This window comes from Sabethes cyaneus, chromosome 3 (assembly GCF_943734655.1).
Source record: "Sabethes cyaneus chromosome 3, idSabCyanKW18_F2, whole genome shotgun sequence".
NCBI classification, from domain to species: Eukaryota; Metazoa; Arthropoda; class Insecta; order Diptera; family Culicidae; genus Sabethes; species Sabethes cyaneus.
The window spans coordinates 57,908,277-57,928,458 of NC_071355.1; the positions used below are offsets into that span (position 1 = coordinate 57,908,277).

Consider the following 20,182-nt stretch of genomic DNA (forward strand, 5'->3'; position numbering starts at 1 on the left):
AAATAAATTTGTTATGTACCACAGAACCACTTTAGCAAATATGCCATTTAATATTTTCCGCATTTAATCAGAAAAAATCTTTTCACTTTACAATAGAATGAAAACCATAAATAGACTACAATCCTTTTGTTAAGAACTTCTAACTATACCAAAGAATAAAGCTCCAATCGCTTTCACATTTAACCTCAAACTAATCGTTTTCAGTGTCAGTAGCAGTGTAAGGAAATTCAAACTGTAATTAAACCATGGAGGTACATGACTGTGGTGCTAAATCTGAGACGAACCAACCGTAGCACGATTGAGTTGGATCTAGAAGAGTGGATAACATCAGTATCTGAAAAAAGGAAACAAAACCAGACAAAACCAACATGGACATGAAATCAGTAGCGGTAATCCTGAATCGAACGTTCTACTCAATGATAAACGAGAAGATTTGTCCGGTAAGGAAGAATTACGATGGATCCAGTTAACCCTCGGCACTGCTTTTCGGTGCCGCGGTACTAGCTAGGATGGCTCAATATAATCGTTATTTCGGAACAAAATTTGGGTTTTTGTTTCACCTGGGTTCCGAATTATTTTTTCGTTGATTATCGAAATGCTTTAGCTGTAATCCGGATTTTCGTATTGTGCTTGACACTTGTATAATAATTGACATGGGAAAATGGAACTTGAACGGAACTATTTAGATTTTGTATCGCTTGTTGCGGCTAAAATATCCTTTTCCATACACTAATGTTCCACCCTAGTACTCTTTTGTGTACAACTGAGCCTGGGCTACGAATCGTAATCCTCACATTACGGGCGAAAGGATACAACCTTTTTTCCACTGTCAGATTTGCTGGCAGATTACAAGCCGTTTTTATTCGATTGCTGGTCGGCAGTAAACGGTAAGTCTGTCCGCCGTAAGCTGCGATTCGAAAGCTCGTTATTGATTGCGGAAAAAGACTGTTTTATTTCGGTTAAGGATGATGACAGATCACTGTTCTGATTTGGTAGCATGTTAGTAGACGGTGAATATCTAACACCCACGGTGTAAGTTTATATGTTAGTTCTCCTATTTTTTTAACAAGTTAATAGAAGTAATATTACAAAATTACATTGAATTAAATTGTAGTGGCAAAAAAACAGGATTTTTGCCACTTCAAGGCGAGTCAGAGTGGTTTCTAACCATGTTACATTTGTTTCAGCATATTTATAAGCGTGTAGGTAGAGCGCTATTTAGTTCACCCACGTACCGTTATCATAATTGGAGTAGGTGCTTGAATGTTGACTAATAATTACATATCATATATACACGTGCAAGTTTTTGTCGGCCCAGATAGCAATGCTGTCGGAAAAGTAGCGAGAAAATATGCACATTGCCTTTGCGATTTCCGCTACTTCAAGTCGACAGTGCTAGTCTCTATCATATATGCTGGTTGGAAAGTCGGCTAAGCGTTAGCAATAGTTCTTCAAACTATGCACAGTCACGTATAGACTCAAGTTAATTATCCACTTACTTCGGTTACCCTACAGGCCACAAGGACACACACAGCACAGATACTCTTGTTTGTGTTGGGGTTGGTGCAAGTAAGAATCAAGAGGTGAACTATAATGAGCATTGTTGTCATTAGCTGGAGCAGTCCTTATTAAGTGTTTGAGCATATGCTCAACGGAAAATATCGTTGTCCGTGGCTATAATTGTTAACATGAATTTTAAATTTCAAGTTTACGCATGTAGTCTTGAATTGTAAAAGTATATATTGTTTAAAAATATAATGTAACGTTTTAACTTCAATTGCTTGTGAGCTCAGTAAAAACATTTTCTAAATTCCCCCGCGCTGTCTGATATAAAATAAAGCTTTTTACTTACTACACCCGCCGGTATTTTTGATTCTTTTATTTCGTCCAGCAATTTTCCATCTTCTTAAATGCAATATGAAAGCTTCAAAGAGAAAGATTCCAAGCAAATCAGCAACCAGTTCGCTGGCTTTCTTCAAGCCGTTTATAAGACTAGTAACGGAAACGCAAATAGGTCTTTCGAAATGCATTGCAGACGGAATGTATAAAAAATTATTCAAATACCTGATTTCATTAATAAGTCAACACAAAAATACGAGGGTTATCTAGATGAAAAGTTGCTACTAGTCAATTTTGTATTTACGTAATTAAAGAAGTGTTTGGGACAAGGCTTGCCTTTATTTTCGATTTTACGATTGTATTCTTCGTGGGCATACCTAGCTGACATGCCTTTGTCAAATTTTGCTCGGCTGAGACGGTACTGGCAAATGACTCAAAATTGAGTCAAAGTGATCAGACCATCCCTGACCGTCGGCGGGTGGAGCGTATGTGTGTGCGTATGAATGATTAGACTGGATGTGAGACTATCTAATATAGCGTGTCGTGTGGTGATAGTTCGAGTGTCAAAACACTCGGACGCCAACCGAGAGAGTTCGAGTGGGTTAGAGTCCCACTTGCTAATCAGTGTTGCGAAACCCACACTCGTGTGGTCTAATTTTCTCACACACGTGTACTCATTCTAACGAACACGCTGACATAAGCATCCCTTTAAAACTTCCGCTCTTATTTCTTCATGCACTGCAACGAGTTTTTATGACTGTGTGTTTAGCTAACAGCTAACAGTCGTCGCTCGTCGTTCTTCTTTGCAGCCCGATCTGCTGATACCGATTACTCACGACGGCTCGTACTCCCACCCGTGAGTAGAATCGAGGGCGAAGATAAAGAAAAAGAATTAGAAAAAGTAATGCAAAATTTGTATCCAGTGCGCCGCCAGCCTCACGGTCTGCTGTTTCCCCACGAATTTTTTGACTCGGAAATAAGCTATGCAGGAAGACGATGTGAGGATGTGCGTGCGCGTGTGTCTGTGGGTAGCAGAATGTCTGCACACAGCTCTGACGGCTGTTTCTTGCAGGCCTGCGTGTGCGACGTAAGCGTTGAATGCTATGTTTCTCATACTCTTTCGCGTGTGAGAAGGCATGGTTGACTTCTTGCTCGATTCGCAACATTGTTTGCCAATTGAACTACGCAATATATTTTTGGCATCATATCGAAATTTCTCAGTTTCAACCAGTCTACCATTCTTCTCACCAAACACTCCTCCACTTTAATAAAATATTTCTTGTCACGTTTATTCTGCTTTCGGCTCCTTTTTGTTTTATATGTCTCACTTCCACCTTTTTGTTTTATATGTCTCACTTTTCATCTTTTTCTCATGCGTTTTACCCTTTTCCTTAGTTTGTTTTACTAGTTTTCCTTTTGTTCTTTTATTGTCCCATTTTCTCTCGTTTGCCCCATCTTTCTCCTTTTATATCCTATTTAACCTCTTTTCCCATTTTCTCTTTTTCCCCTCCACGTTTCTTCCATCGGTTTTTTTAATTTGTCGCTTTTCTTTTGTTCCCTCTTGTTTTCTATTCCGTATTCCATTCTTCCCTCTTTTTTATCTCGTTTTTATTTTTTCCTGTCATGTTTTTGGTCCTTTTCTTGAGTCCTGATTTTTCTATGTTCCGTTTTCTTTTCTTGTTCTTCCATTTTCACTCACTTTCAGGCTTTTTTCGGCTTTGTTTCGGTCCCGGTTTTCGTCTTTTTGCGCTCTTTTTGTACCCCATTTTTAGTTTTCGTCTCTTTCTTTCTTCTTCTTGTTTTTCATTTATCCTGGCTTTGCTCTTTTTCTGTCATGTTCTGTTCTACATTTCCTTTTTATCCCCGTTATCCTGTTTTTTCTCTTTTTCTGTCTAGTTTTTTTTCATTTTCCTTCTCGTTTTCTTCCTGTGTATTTATTTATTGGAGGGACCGTTTGTAATGCCATCATTTTGTAATTATTGTAGCAGCACAAGAGCAGTATATCCTATGCTTACGCTTATTCCTTCTCGTTTTTTCATGGTTTTTTCTTCTGTTCTCTTATTTGTCCTCTTTTTTCTTCCGTACGTCATCTTTTCTTTACAGTTTCCGTGTATTCCCTCTTTTTCTCTCCCCTTTTCGTCTCTTCCATTTTTTTCCTCGTGTCATAACGTTTCCCTCCCATTCAGTCATGTTTTTTCCTTTCGCTTTTTTGTCATGTCAGTTACTATATTTTTTTGACGTTTGTCCGGTATTTGTTACGTTTTCCTTCGTGTTCTTTTCCGCTTTTTACTTCTTCTGTCTAACATTTTCTGTTTTGCTTTGTTTTTCAGAAGAGTTGAATTACTTCTAGATCCATTGGTAATTCATCTGTAAATATGTTAAATAAATTTGCTAACATTTTCATAAGACAGTGTTTGTTCTACAGCGTTTGGTTCATGAGATATGAATTTTGAAATAAGGTAAATATTCAAGAAAACCGAGTTTTACATCAATAATTCAGGAGCAAAATTTTAATTTTTTATAGCGGCAGTTTTTTACAATCGACGGAGGGGATGGTAGAAGAAAGTAATGAATTAATGCTGTTTATGGTATCAAAACAGAGTGCGACAAGACGTGAAGGGGATCCACTGATTGAACCAAGCTATAATGGAGGCCAATTTTTATCGGATTCGATCAGCGAATCTCCCAGCGTTGCGAATTGAAGCGTTGCTTCAATGACACTCACTTCCCTATCTTTCCGCTCTTTCCCTTCACGTCTTGCCCCACACTGCTTGGATACTATAAACGCGTTTGCTTCATTATTTTATTCTACCATCATCATCATTCGATTGCGCTTCCAAAAAACTTCCAAAGCTTCCCGTCGTTAAAAAGAACTACAAGAATGCACCACACTGCTTCCAGTAAGATTCTGCACCGTCTCATCAGGCGAAAGCTATACAGGCTAGGTGTGAGAGCAATTTTTCAGATTTTATTTCTTTGAAAGCGTCACCTGCCCTTTCGTTTGATTTAAATCCTCTGGACTTCTTCATGGGATTACATTCTAGAGAGCATTAAAGGATTGCGATTGGCAATTAAATCAAAAGGAGAAAGATTTGAATAGGATTTACTTAAGACAAATGTTAGGGATATACTTTACACGAAAATTTCGTGACGAAATATACTTCCCAACCAGCACCAACTCGTATATCAATGTACGAAAATTATCGTAAATATCTCCTAACAAATTCGGAATTGTAAATAAAGCCTGATAAAGAGTGTACAAGTTGATATGCCATCGTTTATAATGATAGTAGCAGACAAACATACGATTTTCAGCAGAAAGTTGTATAGCATGTATAGTTGTATAGAAGGTGCTGAAAGGGGTTTGCTCCAACGGGTTTTCCATACTCCATGGAAAAAAATCAGGGGGGGTTGTGTACAAGACACGACCGCATATATAGGTGACGCAGGACTACGTAAGTCTCTTTGCAGTGATAGTAGCATGTATTCATGCTTGTAATCATTCGATTCTTCATGTATACATGCTATATGCAACATATATACATGCTACATGCGTTGTATATAATATTTATCAAAGTAGTAAAATTGCATACGTTCAATTCTCAAAAGATTGTGCATTTGAAAACAATTTAACAAAATCAAGAACATTGCTTTCCTGCTACCTTACTGAAATTAAAGATTGTTTTTATTATCCATGGTTTTCCACGTTGAAGGGATTTTACCAATTCAATCCTATTTTATCAACAGCACATCTTTTCACTACACTTCTAATGAAACGGCAAGCATGCGTATTCATACAGAGTCGTATTATAACCGAACACTACAGCTGTAGCACATTTTTCCAACACAGATATCAAATTCGCCGAGGTTTAATCGTCTCGCAGTAAAGAATTTGAGATCTGTTGGGACGACGAACTTGTGTCATTTTTCTGGCACACTTCCCTAACACAGACATCAAATTGGACTAGGTTTAATCGCGTTCGTAAGAAATCTGTTGACACGAGGGGACTTTGTCACTCTCTCTGGCGTACTTCCCAAGCAAGGACATCAAAATGGTCTAGGTTGAACCGCGGTGTTAAGAAATCTTGTTGAAATGAGGAAACTTGGTCACTTGTTTTGGCTTACTTCCCAAGCACAGATATCAAATTGGTATAGGTTTAGATCATCCCAAAGAATCTTCCAACCAATCACGAAGCGAGAATTCTGGTAAAACATAGGTTCATTATTTTCAATTTTTCAATAGTTCAACATCAAGAATCCATACTTTTCTTCATTTGGGTCAATTCTTAGAAGATTTTCCGATCGATTGGTGTAAGAATATTGAAAATCGATTGGAAAACCGCTGAGCTATTTGCGCTCAAAACCTTTCATTTTTCGTGACGCTCGCATTTTCCGATTTTTTGGAATGACACCCTATCTCAAAACTTGCCGTAAGACGTAGTCCTACGTCAAAAAGTAAAGAAATAAAACAAATTCAAATTCAAATTTAAAAATCCAGCGAGATTTTCCTTGCTTCATGGAAAAAATAAAGAAATAAAAATAAAATTCACATTCAAAAACTGAAGGTGGTCGCGCTTAATCGAATCTTATCGTATAGAAATATCTATGTATATAAATATTGTTTAAAGTTATTCCTCAGTACGTATATCGCCTCCAGAATGGTACGTACAAGCAGGTTTTGCGCATCGAATACGATTTTGTTAGATGCATATCGGTATGTTATTCTCATTTGTAATTTGTCAAAATTAAAATGTATGCAAGCGTCTTACTGCACACGCTGTACAATATTAGTAATTTTTTATTAAATTTAAAAAAATATCGATTTATGTTGCAAATTTTATTTTATAAATTTTATGGACCCTTCGAATAATGAGTGGATCCATTATAGGAATTCTAGTGTATTCGACTTCAACGAAGCGGAGGAATAGTCTACGGTGCTGAAGAAATGATAAAAGTAGCCGAAAAATCTCAGTCGCTTCTTCAACTGTGCTGGATATGATGAGTTCTATTGAGAAAAAAGTTCGATATTTCATCAAAACCAAAAAAATAGAACGAATAGTACGTACTGTAAAACTTAAAGTTGAATAAAAATACTGCAATCCTATCATTTTTTACGACACTCCAGTCCCGAATTATAGGTTGTTCAATGCGTCCAGATTAAAAGTTAGCCAAGTTTGTGAGGAACGTGCCGCTCGAGCCAAAAGTGCTGATAGCCAAGTTTTAACCCACTAACGAGCAATATCGTAAAATCAATACTATCAATCCAATGACTTTTTTTTTCATGAAAAGACACTCAAAAGAAGCTCAAGTTTTGATTTTCATGCAGAAATTATTATCTGGATGAGCGCCAGGTAAGTGATAGTCCAATTTCCCTTTTTTGTTTTTCGCATTAACGTTCTACCCAAATATTCTTTTAATCCAGATATATCCACTCAATTGTAATAAAGCTTGAAAATTACTGATAGAATAAGTTCTAAGTAAATCATTTTATTTTACGTGTAATTTTGCTTCAAAAGTAAAAAATGAAATATACGGGCAATAATTTTTCTCGGAATTTTTTTGAATTTTGAATGTTGTTATTGAATTCTAGTTGAAGTAGATGTTTTTCTCCACACGTAATGTTTTGATTTTTTACTCCATGCATAATAAATAAAACATCTTTTTATTTATATCGTTCGCTTTACTCATTATCTATGGAACAATAAAGCTCGTTTGCTTATAAAACAATCTAAAAATATTGAAACATGCAGATTAAATTTGTGAAAGTTATATATCTAGTAATAATAATCACCTCGATTCTGCATTCTTAATCTAACGCATTCTGATCAGGATTTCTATTTTAAATCCGGATCAATATGAATTAGAGCAGACAATTTTATCAGTATTAAGAATGGATATTGTGATTGAAATAAATTTGATCATAATTCAGAATCAAGGTGAGTGTGTCGTATATAACTTGAAATCGGAAATTTACGTAATATTTTGAATGAAATTCAAATAAAACATTTAACAAAGGACAAAATTATTCAAAATGAGAATCTAGAGTTGCTAGTAAACTTCTGAATCGAAATGTAATGCGTTTAAAATAACAATGAAGCGTGAAAAGCTGCATAAAAGACCAATGTAGAACTTTCGGTAATAACACATTTTGAACAAACAGCATCAGCCAGCTTCCTAAAATTTGCACGAAATTATTGTAATGAAAGAATTAGCGAAGCCAGTGTAACCATCTGAAAGGTAAATCTGAAAGCGCATGTTGCAAAATTTGCCTTTGGTTAGTCAAGTTGACCGCTCTCTAGTAGCCACAACAGCAAAATAAAGCAAAACAACACTACACAGCAGGACGAACATAGTAGGAAGCCATGGCGGTGTGGCGGCAGCGCAGCGGACGAGCGAAAAAAACAGCATGAACCACAAAATAATTTGCCACAGGCCGAATCAGCCCGGGTGGACAAGCCGTCACACATACCGTCACGGTGGTCGTTTCTCAGTAGAACATGGTGCCACTGCTATTGCTGTTGTTGTTGCTGCTGCTGCTGCTGTTGTTGCTGTTGTTGCTAAGGCTGCTGGCCAAAACCAGAGCCTGGTGTTGGTCGTCGGTGGGAAACCGCACTAGTAATAATAACTCAATGTCAAACCTGTGGAGAAAAGTTTTGCAGCGGGAAATGAAGGATTGCGTTAGTGGGTTGCAGGTGTGTTCACGAGGTTAGTAGATCTATTGTAAGACTTTTAGTTGAAAAAATTAAAATGTTTAAGCTGAACTAACGGCAGTGCTTGAATTAAAAGTTTTATTAAAAGCAAACTTTAACTACAATTTAAGTTGAGTTTAACTTTGAATGTTCTACAATCCAACACCATACATAGTAAAAGGACAGTTATTGCGGCATTCGACGTTGTACCTTCAGTTCCGCTGCAACCGACGACAAAACTATTCTCCTAGGAAATTACTCTAATGCTATTTCCTTTCAATTTGCTTTTACAATAATGGCGTGCAGGCAAAGCTGCGGAAAAAATCTACCTTGAGACAGGCGGCAAAAGCTTTTACAGCTCGGGAAGCATGCTTATGCTTCCAGCTAATGGATAGCACTAATCATCGCAGCCGATCGAGTCCCATTACCGTATGTACGCACAGTTCCCGCAGGTATTGGGAACGCATCAAAGACTGCACAGCAGCGGAAATGCCATTCCCCGGATTGTGATGGCAACAATTCGATTCGAAAGATATGGCACATTCAGCAGAAAAAAGAAAAAGAATGCTTGCATGTAAGAAAGCACTTATTCCCCTCGCACAAACTCTCTCTCTCGCGTGGCGTGGGAAAGATAATCCCTATTCTTGGTGTCCTTGTGGTCGCAGTGAAAAATCTATTCATAATTCATAGCTAAATGAGAATGTCACTGTCAGCAGCTTCCACTGTGGGCTTAATGGAGATAAAGGCCACTTCACTGTAATGGCAGTTTGAAAAAAATGTCATTCCTATGAATAATTTCTTCTTTGATTGTTTCTGAACTGTTACGCGTTGGACCAGCAAAGGTTAATATTTTTATCCTCAGGCTGTTCAGATGATTAAAAAGGAAAGTAAAAATATGTCAAAATAAAAGACAAGATAAAGGGTTTTCTTTGTTGTTCAATATTCTCAGTGTGAGTGGAGATCATAATGTAAGTACTAAACAGCGTTCAACATCGCAACCTATTTACTTTGGTTAAGTGCATGAAAACGCCGCAGGATTTTCCAGGAATGAATTATCGCATGAACACTCCACAAAACGGCAGCGATGTCAAACCACGACCCTAAACAAAACAACGTAAAAAGTTTGTAAAAAGGCTGACGCAGCTTGCCTTTAGGGGATAAAAACAATCTAATAGCGCACCCGAGTTCGAGTTCACCATAAAAAGTATCATTTACTTCTATCTGACAGTAGAAGATAAATGTGCCAATGTTGTTCTTTGTTGACATACTGCAAATATCGTTAAAGTAATACGAGAAGGAAAAACAACAAGCAATCAAAACAATTTTCAGACCTGAAACGCGTGCCGAGGCGCATACCCGCCGCGGTCGCCATGATGTATTGCTATTTAGTAATGACTTAAATGTTGTTTTCGTTTAATAAACTATTTATTATGCCTATTAAAAGTATCCAACTACCAAATACAAGTCTAGTGATCACTGGCCCAAGGTTCACTGGCCTGGCCACATCTTAACAGAAGGTGGGGCACCGAACTTTCAAAAGCATACTTTTAGACGGAAAATACCAAGTAATCGTATAGGATGGCGGATCTTTTTTACGCAATTAATTAATGTATCGCAAAAATTTCGGCTGCTTAAGTGAAAAATTCCAAGGTTTGGAGTGCCACAGTTGAAACTTTTCTACATTAAATTTTATAGGAAAGACAGGATGTGGGTTTCAGTCTAGGTCCACCAGTGAAACTTACAGTGAATTTGAAATTAAACTTAAAATAAACATTAAATTAGACGTTAGATTAGCATTTGAATTTGAATTCGGAACTGAACTTGGACTTGACGTTTTATTGAAAGTTAAACTAAAAATTTGACTTCAAACTGAACCTAAGTTGGAAGTTAATTAGACTTGTAATAGAGCTTTGAGTCGAACATAAATTGGAATTAAGGAAGGACTTCCCAAGTGTCATCGAAGGTTTTAATTCACTCTTACGATGGTTTTTATGACCAAAAATTGGTCGTAATTACTATCATAAGAGTGTAATAAAATTCAAATTGCTACTTGGGGTTATTCTGGAAAGTCGAAAACATCGAATTTTTTTTCGCACTTTTGCTTTTTTTCCCTCGTTTAAGTTAAGTTGCTCCATTTTTCTTCTAATCCTGTTCCATGTTTTATTATTTTCAATCTTGTTCCTAAGGTGCTCCATGCTCTTTACACGTTTTTGTTATTTTCTTTTCCGTGTTCAGTTTTTCTCTGTTTTTTACCTTTGTTATACTATATTGTTTTCAGGTTTCGAATATTTCAAACCAATTTTCAAATTTTTATCTTCTTTCCATGTCGGTTTTCATTCTCGTCTGTGCCGTGTTTCCTTTTTCGTTGTACCATTTTGCTTCGATTCCTGTTCCATTTTTTCTTATTTTCAATCCTATTTTCCTCCATACTTTTCACTCGTTTTATTATTTTCTTGCCTATTTTCGTTTCTCTTCTATTTTTCCCCTTTTGTCATTTTTATTTCGTATATTAGGTAGCTCTTTTTATACTCTTTCTCCCTCGTTTTTCATATTCGTCATTGCCGTTTTCCTCTTTTTGATACTCCGTTTTTCTGTTTTTTCTATCTTTTTCTTTTGCTGTTGGCTCCCATTTTTTCCATTTCTTCTGTTTTTTATCTTCCGCTTTCTCGTTTTTTGCCTTCCGTTTACCTTTTTGTTTAGTCCGTTTTAAGCCGTTTTTCTTCTTTTTCTGCTCCATTTTCTCTTTTTTTTTGTCTAATATTTTTACTTTTATATTTCTTTTTCCCGTTTTTCTCAGTTCTTTTATCGGTTTTCTTTTTCTCTCGTTATTATTTCCCTTTATTTCTCTTTTTTGTGTTCCATATTCCTTTCCTTTTCTCATTTTCCTCTTTTTTCTTATGTTTTCACCCTTTTCTTAATCCTGAATATCTTCAGTTCCGTTGTTCGTCTATTGTCTTTAATTATTTCCCGCTTTCAGGGTCGTTTCACTTTTACGGTATCCTTCTTTGTAATTTTCTATTCCGTTTTGATTTTTCTCTTTTTTCAGGCCCGTTTGTCACCCTTAGTTTTTCTTTTTTATTTTCATTCGTCTGTTTCGTTCTTTCTTTTATTATGACTCGCTTTTCCTCCGTTTCTGTCACGTTCTGCTTGTTTTTTAAGATTTATGGCTATTGACTTCCATTTTTTCTCCCCATTTTGTTTTCTTTTCTGTCCCATTTTTCTTCTTTCTTTGTTCTCGTTTCTCCATTTTCCTGCTGCCGTATTTTTTCCTTTTCTTTTCTTCCTTTTCTATTCCGTTTTTCTTTTTTGTCTCATTTTTTCGTTTTTGTTCAGTTTGTTTCTATTTTTTTAAGGTTTTTCCTTCTTTTCCTTTATTTTTCCTCTTCTCTCTTACGTTTTTCACCATCCAGTTTCTTCGGGGTTTTGTTTCGTTCTCCACCTTTTTCTCTCCGTTTTATTATTTTCCACTTGTTTGTTTTTTGGTTTTCTTTTTTGAACCAGTTTTAATTTCCTCTCTGGCGTTTTTCCTTTTTTTCAAATCCATTTGTCCAGTTTTTGTCACGCTTTTCTTTGTTCCCTGTTAGTTTCTGCTCTTCCGTTTTCACCTTTTTGGTGGTTCGTTCTTTGACATTTTTTAACTCATTTCAACGTTTCTTTTTTTATCCCGATTTTCCTTCCTTTGTTGTTCGTTTTTCCTGTTCCGCTCTTTCTCTTATAATGCCCCCCTTTTCCTGCTTTTCTGCAATGTTTTATGTATCTTTTCCGTTTTATACCTTTTAACTTCCGTTTTCATTTTTTGATCCCCGTTTTATTTTATATTCTGTCCCGAGTTTCTTCTTTTTTTGTTCTCGTTTCTCCATTTTCCTGCTCCCGTATTTTTCCCTTTTCGTATTTTGTCTCATTTTTCTCTGTTTTGTTTAGTTTATGCTATTTTTACTTTTCTTTCGTTTTCTTTTTTTTCTTTAATATTTCTTTTTTTGTCTCCATTTGCCTCCGGTTTTTTATCTTTTCCACTTTTTTTCTTTTTATGTCCCGTCTGTCAGGTTTTCTTCTTCGGTTTTCTTCTATTATGCCTGTTTTTATTTTCTCTCTCTCGCATTTTTCCTTTTTTCTAACCCGCTTAGTCAGTTTTTATCACGCTTTCATTCGTCCTCTTCTTAGTTTTTTCTCCTTCCGTCTCATATCTTCTTTTTGCTTCTTTTTCTGGAGAGCAGCAGATGGGTTTTCTTTTACATCCATCGGTAAACCATCTGTGAATATGCTAAGCAAATTTACTAACATTTTTTTAAGAAACTGTTTTGTTCTACGTTGTTGGGTTTGTTTGGGAAGTTTTGAATTAGAATTTTGCGGATTTTCTTTGGTGTCTTCCACTATTACTTAACTTAAAATTGAACTTTAAAATGAAAATAAATTGGTTTTGAAATGGATTTGAAACTGGATTTCATATCATTTCATTTTTCTATTTATGCATTTATGGACTTAAAACCTTGAACCTTGAAATCTGACATTGAATTACACTTGACGTTGGCTCAGAAATCGAAAATAAGATTGGAACAAAATTAGACTTGAAATTGGATCTAAAATGGGACATTGAATTCCCTTGAGATCGGAGGTGAAACTGGAATAAAATCGAACTTGAAATTGCTTTAAAATGAGACATCGAAATTGGACCCCTACTGGACTTCAGATATGATCTTCAAATTGACATTAAAATGGGAGAAATCAGACCTTAACTGAACTTCAAATATGATCTTGAAACTAGACCTGACTTTGATCTTAAAATCGGACGTAAATAGCACTTGAAATATGACCTGAAAGCAGAAATGAAATCGGAATTAAATTGCACTTGAAATTGGATCTTAAATCGGACATTGAATTTATTTGAGATCTGATGCCAAATTAGAATTAAATCGAACTTGAAATTGGCTTTAAAATGGGATAAATTGGTCTTGAGCTGGACTTCAAAAATGATCTTGAAACTAAACCTGAAATAAACCTTAAAATCGGACATCATTTGAAATTTGACCTGCATTTGACCCCGGAGATGAAATTGGACTTAAAATCCGACATTAACTTACACTTGACAATGGACCTGAAACCAGTAATGAAATTGGAACTAAATTAAACTTTAAATTGAACCTAAAATAGGACATTACATTGACTGGAGATCGGAGGTGAAATTGGAATAAAATCAAATTTAAAATTGGATTAAAAATGGGATAACGAAATTGGACCACAACTGGACTTTAAATATAATCTTGCAACTAGCTCAGAAATTGATTTTAAAATCGGACATTAAATGTCATTATAAATTTGACCGGAAAGCGGAGGTAAAATTGGAACTAAGTTAGACTTACAAGTATGAGTTTAGAATGGGACATTCAATTGAAATTGAGCTGAAAACATGTCATGGAAATGGACTTAAATGTAATCTTCAAATCGTACTAACAAATTCATGCCAGTCCCAGTGATACCCTTGCACTTCTAATTTTGGGGGTCTTTTATTTTCGCTATTTGTACTATTCTTAGAGTGCTATAATGAATATGGTTGTTTTCTTAGCAATCTATCATTACTCATGCGGTTAAGCATTTAAAAAACATTAGTGAAAATGGTCCCATCACATCATCTGGTGAACCAATTAAGCTTTGCTGTTACTTCTACCTTTCGCCTGCCGGTAATTAGTCCTTTAGCAAATAAAATCTCCGATTGCGGATAACAGTGCCGCAATATATCAATATAGTCTTTTATTAACATAATCAATACGCTGCCGCGCCTGTCCCAAATTACCATCATAAATCAGAACTCATTTGTTAACTCACAGACCGCCGGAGGCGGAAGGTGGACGGTCAACCACAGTGTGTTGCTAAAAATTCTACCTCTGAAATGTGACCAAACTTGGTGGAAAACCGAGGCCAGAAGTGTGGCGGGTGGTGGCAAAAAAACAACCCTTCATTTGGATTGGATACGTGCAAATTTAACAACCTGGCCACGTGGATATTTTACTCCCAAAATTCACTCCGATGAGGAGCAACCAAATGGTCGGGTTAACGAATTTATTTCACTCCCTGCTGCCTCCGGTTTCGACGATCAAACGATAAAATCGGTCGATATGGAAAATGATGGCTGATTTACGACTTCGCTCACCGAATCCGGTGACCGGTCGGGTCGGCTGAAGGTGGTGACGGTGGTATTCCGATTTGAAATGCGTAAACTGCGAAGGACACTAATGAAATTGAACGGTGCGTTTTATTAGACTTTTATGGTGAAGTTTTGGCTTTCTGGAAACTATGCTGAAAGGGCATACTTAAAAGATTAAATTTTATCGATCACCTTAAAAGTCGACCATAGAAATGTGAGTGAAGATACTATAGGATTTAACTTTACAACTGAAAAACAAACAAAAATATTTACCTTATGAATCAGATTTTTGATTGATATTAAATTCTATTGCTAAACTGCCATCCTGTAAATGGTAATTTCATGCGTACAGCCATAAAACAGAATTCGACTGAAATATATTGAATCCAGCTTAAATTGCCAAGATTTATAATACTGACTGATAGGATCAGCAATACGCACTGACACAACCGTACAGATGCGGGTCAAGCAAGTGTCACCGAAAGCTGAATCCATAACATGCTTTCTGTATTAGCAATTGGTTTTACGTTGGATTTAGTCCGCTGTTTGCACCTCGTATTCGAAACAAACCGGTCGGGCTTCTGCAGCAATGTGATTTTCATGTTCACACAACCGGAAGCCTTGTGCAGACTCGGTCGGTCGGCTCATGTTATATTTAGAAACCGGTAGCGATAAATTTAGACTACACGGTGCGTTGGTGTGACGATCCAGCCATGAATGCCGGGTTGGCGGTAAGTTTACTGCGAACATTATTGACCGTATTACGATTTAATAAAAGTGAAATACATTTTGAGATGAATTTAAACGTAAACAGATGACGACTAAGGATAATCTGAAAGTATTGGTGGCTAACGCTAGTAACGAACAATAATAATCGGAAGTCGAGAAAGATTCACAGCACCAATGGGCCAATTTCAAATTTCTTTCTTTCCCTAGATAGAATCTAATTCGTAAAGTAAAGTTTGGCATAAGAGCGACCTTTGAAGTTTTCTTCAATTTTTATTACAAATAAATAAATGCAACAATCTTCTATCTTTTTCTTCTATTTATATAAGAGGCTTGTCTGTAGCCCAAATCAGGTCTCTGACAGGATACCATAGAAGGCTTATCGGTAACTAAAAACAAGCCCCGGACGTCATGCTTTTCTAGCAATGGGCTCTATTCTCAGCCACCTCATTGTTCGACTGCCGTGCTGTTCGATTACTAAATTGGTCGACTAGATTGCTCGACAGAATTGATCGACTAGACTGCTCGACATGATTGCTCGACATGATTGATCGACTGGACTGCTCGATTCAACTGCTTCACTCGACTGCTCAACTCAACTGCTCGATTCGACTATGCGAATCGGCTGCTCGACTCAACTGCTTGACTAGGCTACTCGATTTAACTGCTCGACCCAGCTGCTTGACTGGACAGCTTGATTCAACTGCTAGGCTAGACTGCTCGATTTCCCTGCTCGACTTAACCGCTCGACCCGACTGCTCGACTCAACTGCTCGATTCAACTACTCGACTGGACTGCTCGATTCAACTACTCGACTGGACTGCTCGATTCAACTGCTCGACTAGACTACTCGAGTCAACTGCTCGATTCAACTAATCGACTGGACTGCTTGATTCAACTACCTGACTGAACTGCTCGTTTTGACTTGTCGAATCGGTTGCTCGACTTACTACTCGACCAGACTGCTCGATTCAACTGCTTGACCAGACTACTCGATTTAACTGTTCGACTTGACAGCTCGACTTAACTGCTCGACTGGAATGTTTGACTGAACAGCTTTATACAACTGCTCGACTAGACTGCTCGACTCTACTGTTCGACTCGACTGCTCGACTCGACTGCTCGACTCAACAACTCGCGCAACTCGCCTGCGCGATTCCACTGCTCGTCGCGGTATCAACGTGCTGCCATTTTGCCCACCTATAGAATCAGCACAGTGGAGATAATGTTTTTATTCAGTTAAATAAACCCAATGCGAGCATAAGAACTATGTATTTGTTTCAGTTTACCAAAGCAATCTTCACGGGGATGGCTTAATATCACAATAGTGCGGAAAGATATGCGCTGGTTTGGGATATTATATTCGTGCATGTCTTCTGCGTCGGTTGAAACCAAGCTCAAATTGGTTAAATTCGTATTCCTGTCATATTTTCTATTCTGAGTAACTTTTCACGATCGCTTCTGTCTGATCACCGGTTGTCTACAACCTGCTTCGATCTTCTTCGAGTAGAACTCAATTGCTTCTCTTAAACTTTGTTCATGGGCTAACCCGGTATGACCACGTAACTCACTTACAAAAAAACTTGTTGGTATGCCCTCTTCTAGTTTTTGTCTCTCTTTCGTCTCTGCATTTTTAACAAATTGTTTAGAAATGAAGAACTTATCAAGAAGAAGTGAAAAATAACTTATCACTATTATAACAGTGACGAAGCGGAGAAAACATTTTTACGCTACTGGACAATAAATGGACAAACAACTCCGGTGGAAACTAAGATCGTATACAGATAGCCAATAAGGCACTCATATCTCATACTAATGCAGAGTGTCAGCCGGAGAAGTAGCCACGGCAGCCAGGAGCGGCTTTTGACGGCTTTACATTCCTCAATCTGGTGAGCACCTGTACTCTAGATTAGGGGCGGCTCACGACGGCGTGTAATTCGGGGCCGGGGCTGAATTAAGAAACAGATATCTTATCCTTGAAGCTAAGTAGGCAGCCCCATTACGCCACACGGTAGCGTGGCCCTGGTAGGGCAACCTATACCTAAACAATGATTACTGCGAACTTTCAAGCAAATACGGATCGGATTATTTGGCATCGACCTAGGCGACGAATGGAAACTTGGTACTTGGAGTCCCAAATCGCTGAATTTCGTGAGTAGCGACACCCCGCATGAACCCCGCAAACTCGGTATCGTAATTCTGCAGAAAATCTATCGTAAAGGAGAGAAGGTTTGGAAGATCCGCCTTCATCAACAAGAAGGGTGATCGGCTCGACTGCTGCAACTATCGCGGCATAACGCTGGTAAACGCCGCCTGCAAGGTACTATGTCAGATCCTACCAAGCCGGCTGTCACCGATAGCACAGGATAAGGAATTACCAGACGGATTTTATGGGAGCTCGCGTAACTATGGGCCAAATTTTTACCATCTGACACACCATGCATAAATGTCGGATGTGCAACGTGCCCATGCATCACATCTTTATTCATTTCAAAGCAGTATACGATACAGTCGATCGAGACAAGGTTACGGCTTATCCTGCATGCTGTAACGTCGCTCTTGAGGGGGCGATCCGACGAGCGGCCATCGGAACGAGAGGCATGATTTTCACCGAGGGTAGCCGACTTCTAGACTTTGAAAATGACTTTGATAGCATAGCCAGGAACTTTGCAACGGCGGAGGTAATCCACGCTATCCACGAAAACGGAATCTAAGAGCATTGGGCTAAAAAATGCCTCTAAGACCAAATACATGAAAGAACGAGGCTCAAAGGAAACAAACGCGTGCCTCCCACGGACGGTAGTAGTTCACGGCGACGAACTAGAAGTGGAAGATGAATTCATGTATTTAGGATCGCTAGTAACCTCGGACAGCAATACTAGTAAAGTGATCCAGCGACGCATTCAAATGGGAAATCGGGAAAACGGGAAAGCCTACAACGCTGTTTGAAGCTGACAATGCAATGTACAAACCCCTTAGTAGACCAGTAGTTCTTTATGGACTCGAAGCCGTGACGCTGCTCACGGTGGGCATACGCGTCCTTTCCATGTTCGAACGAAAGGTACTGCGGACGATTTTGGTGGAGTACAAACTGAAAGCGGAGAGTGGCGGAGGCGTATGAAGCACGAGCTACATGTACTGCTTGGAGAGGTTCCCATCGTACCGTACCGATTCGGGCGATATTGATCAGTCGGGTGAAATTGATCACCGGGGACTAATGAACAAAAAAACTCATTATTCTACATTTATACTGATTCATAAAGTTGAATCATATCAAGATTAAGTTAAAGATCAAAGTCGCTGGGTCAGTCTTTGTTCGGCTATCAGCGAGTTCACATCGTTTTGTGCAATTGGCGATTATTCGATTCGTTTGACTATCTACTTTCACGGATACCCTCTTCCCCGGGACGCATATTGGAGAGTTGTTGTATATTTTGTGCTTACGGCGCTGGTTCATATAGCTCGTCGCGCAAAGTGGTGTTTTTCGCGTGGGCCAATCTTGGCATACCACGGAATAGGTTTTGACGGTGCTTAAGACTGGTCAAGGTCGTCCATTTTAAACAATAGTGTTGAACAATACTGTGCTGAGTGGTACAGGGAGAGAAAGTATAGAAACTCTGAGTGACATTTTCTTTGGTCTTCCTACGACTAGTTATCAAAGTGTTTGTAGTGTTGAGGTTTTAACAAGCGACATTCCCCCGTCGCTATGGCGACCGGTGGGTTTCGTAGGGGAGAGAACTTCCCAGTGTTAGGCTCTCCCCCTAGAAGTGGTGATGAGATCAAGTTCGCTCTTGTGGAACGCGATGGTGAGAACCCGTCCCTGACCGGTGTTTCACCCTTCGTCATACATCGCTCCATTATTAGTGTAATCGGTGACGTTGAAGATTCGCGAACAGAACAAAGTGGGGCAAGAATCATTCTCAAAGTGAGAGGCTCTCGAAAATTTGAGAAGCTACTGAACATCACTACACTTTTCGATGGAACAAAGGTAAAAATCACTGAGCACCCAACGCTCAATTACTCGAAAGTAGTCGTTTACGCACCGGAGCTCATCGGTATGCCTGAAAAGGAACTTTGCGATGAGTTAAAAGATCAAAAGGTTACGAAAGTTGAAATGATAAAAAACACAGGTAATTTTATTCTCACGATTCGAAGTAGCACTGCTCCGTCAACAATAGCCTTCGGATTTTCAAAGAAGATTGCAAGAACTTATTATCCACGTCCCATGCGCTGTTTCAAGTGTCAGAAGTTTAGACACATTGGAGCAAAGTGTAATGGACAACAAAAATGCAAGAACTGTAGCGAAAATTTTCATGGAGATGAAGTCTGTACTCGTCCAGCAAAATGCGTCAATTGCTCACAACCTCATCCATCTACATCATCCGAATGCCCTATTTTTAGAGCAGAAATGCAGATTGTCAAATTGAAAGTCGACCACGATGTACCTTACCCTGTTGCTCGAAGGATGTTCCAAGAGGAATTTGGAAACAAGTCCTATGCCGAAGCATCTAAATCTCAGCCTAGCTCTAGTTCTGCCCCAAGTACCAGCATCAGTTCTTTTCCACGTCGTAGCTGTGGTTGCAAATGTCTCTGCCAAACTACTACTCTAGATTCCTCCCAAACTAAACCAGATAGTTCTGCCTCTATTGAATACAATACAAAGATTGCTTTTCCAAGCAATAACAATACTAATTTAAAACCCCGTGAAAATCAGTTCGAAGCCTACTCTGGTTCAGGCATTGGTAAAGATAATGAATTTTTATCTAATAATGACATTAATACTAAATCT

At 38.2% G+C, this 20,182-nt stretch overlaps 1 protein-coding gene across 1 annotated transcript in view; it reads left to right on the plus strand.

The window, feature by feature from the left end:
* Positions 1-368: 368 nt before the first annotated feature.
* The window catches only part of LOC128739607 (homeobox protein PKNOX2-like), a 58,786-nt gene continuing 38,972 nt past the window's right edge, over positions 369-20,182 (plus strand). Inside the window, exon 1 of the mRNA XM_053835102.1 lies at positions 369-440. Within this exon, the coding sequence (XP_053691077.1) occupies positions 369-440 (72 nt within the window). The remainder of the gene's footprint in view (positions 441-20,182) is intronic.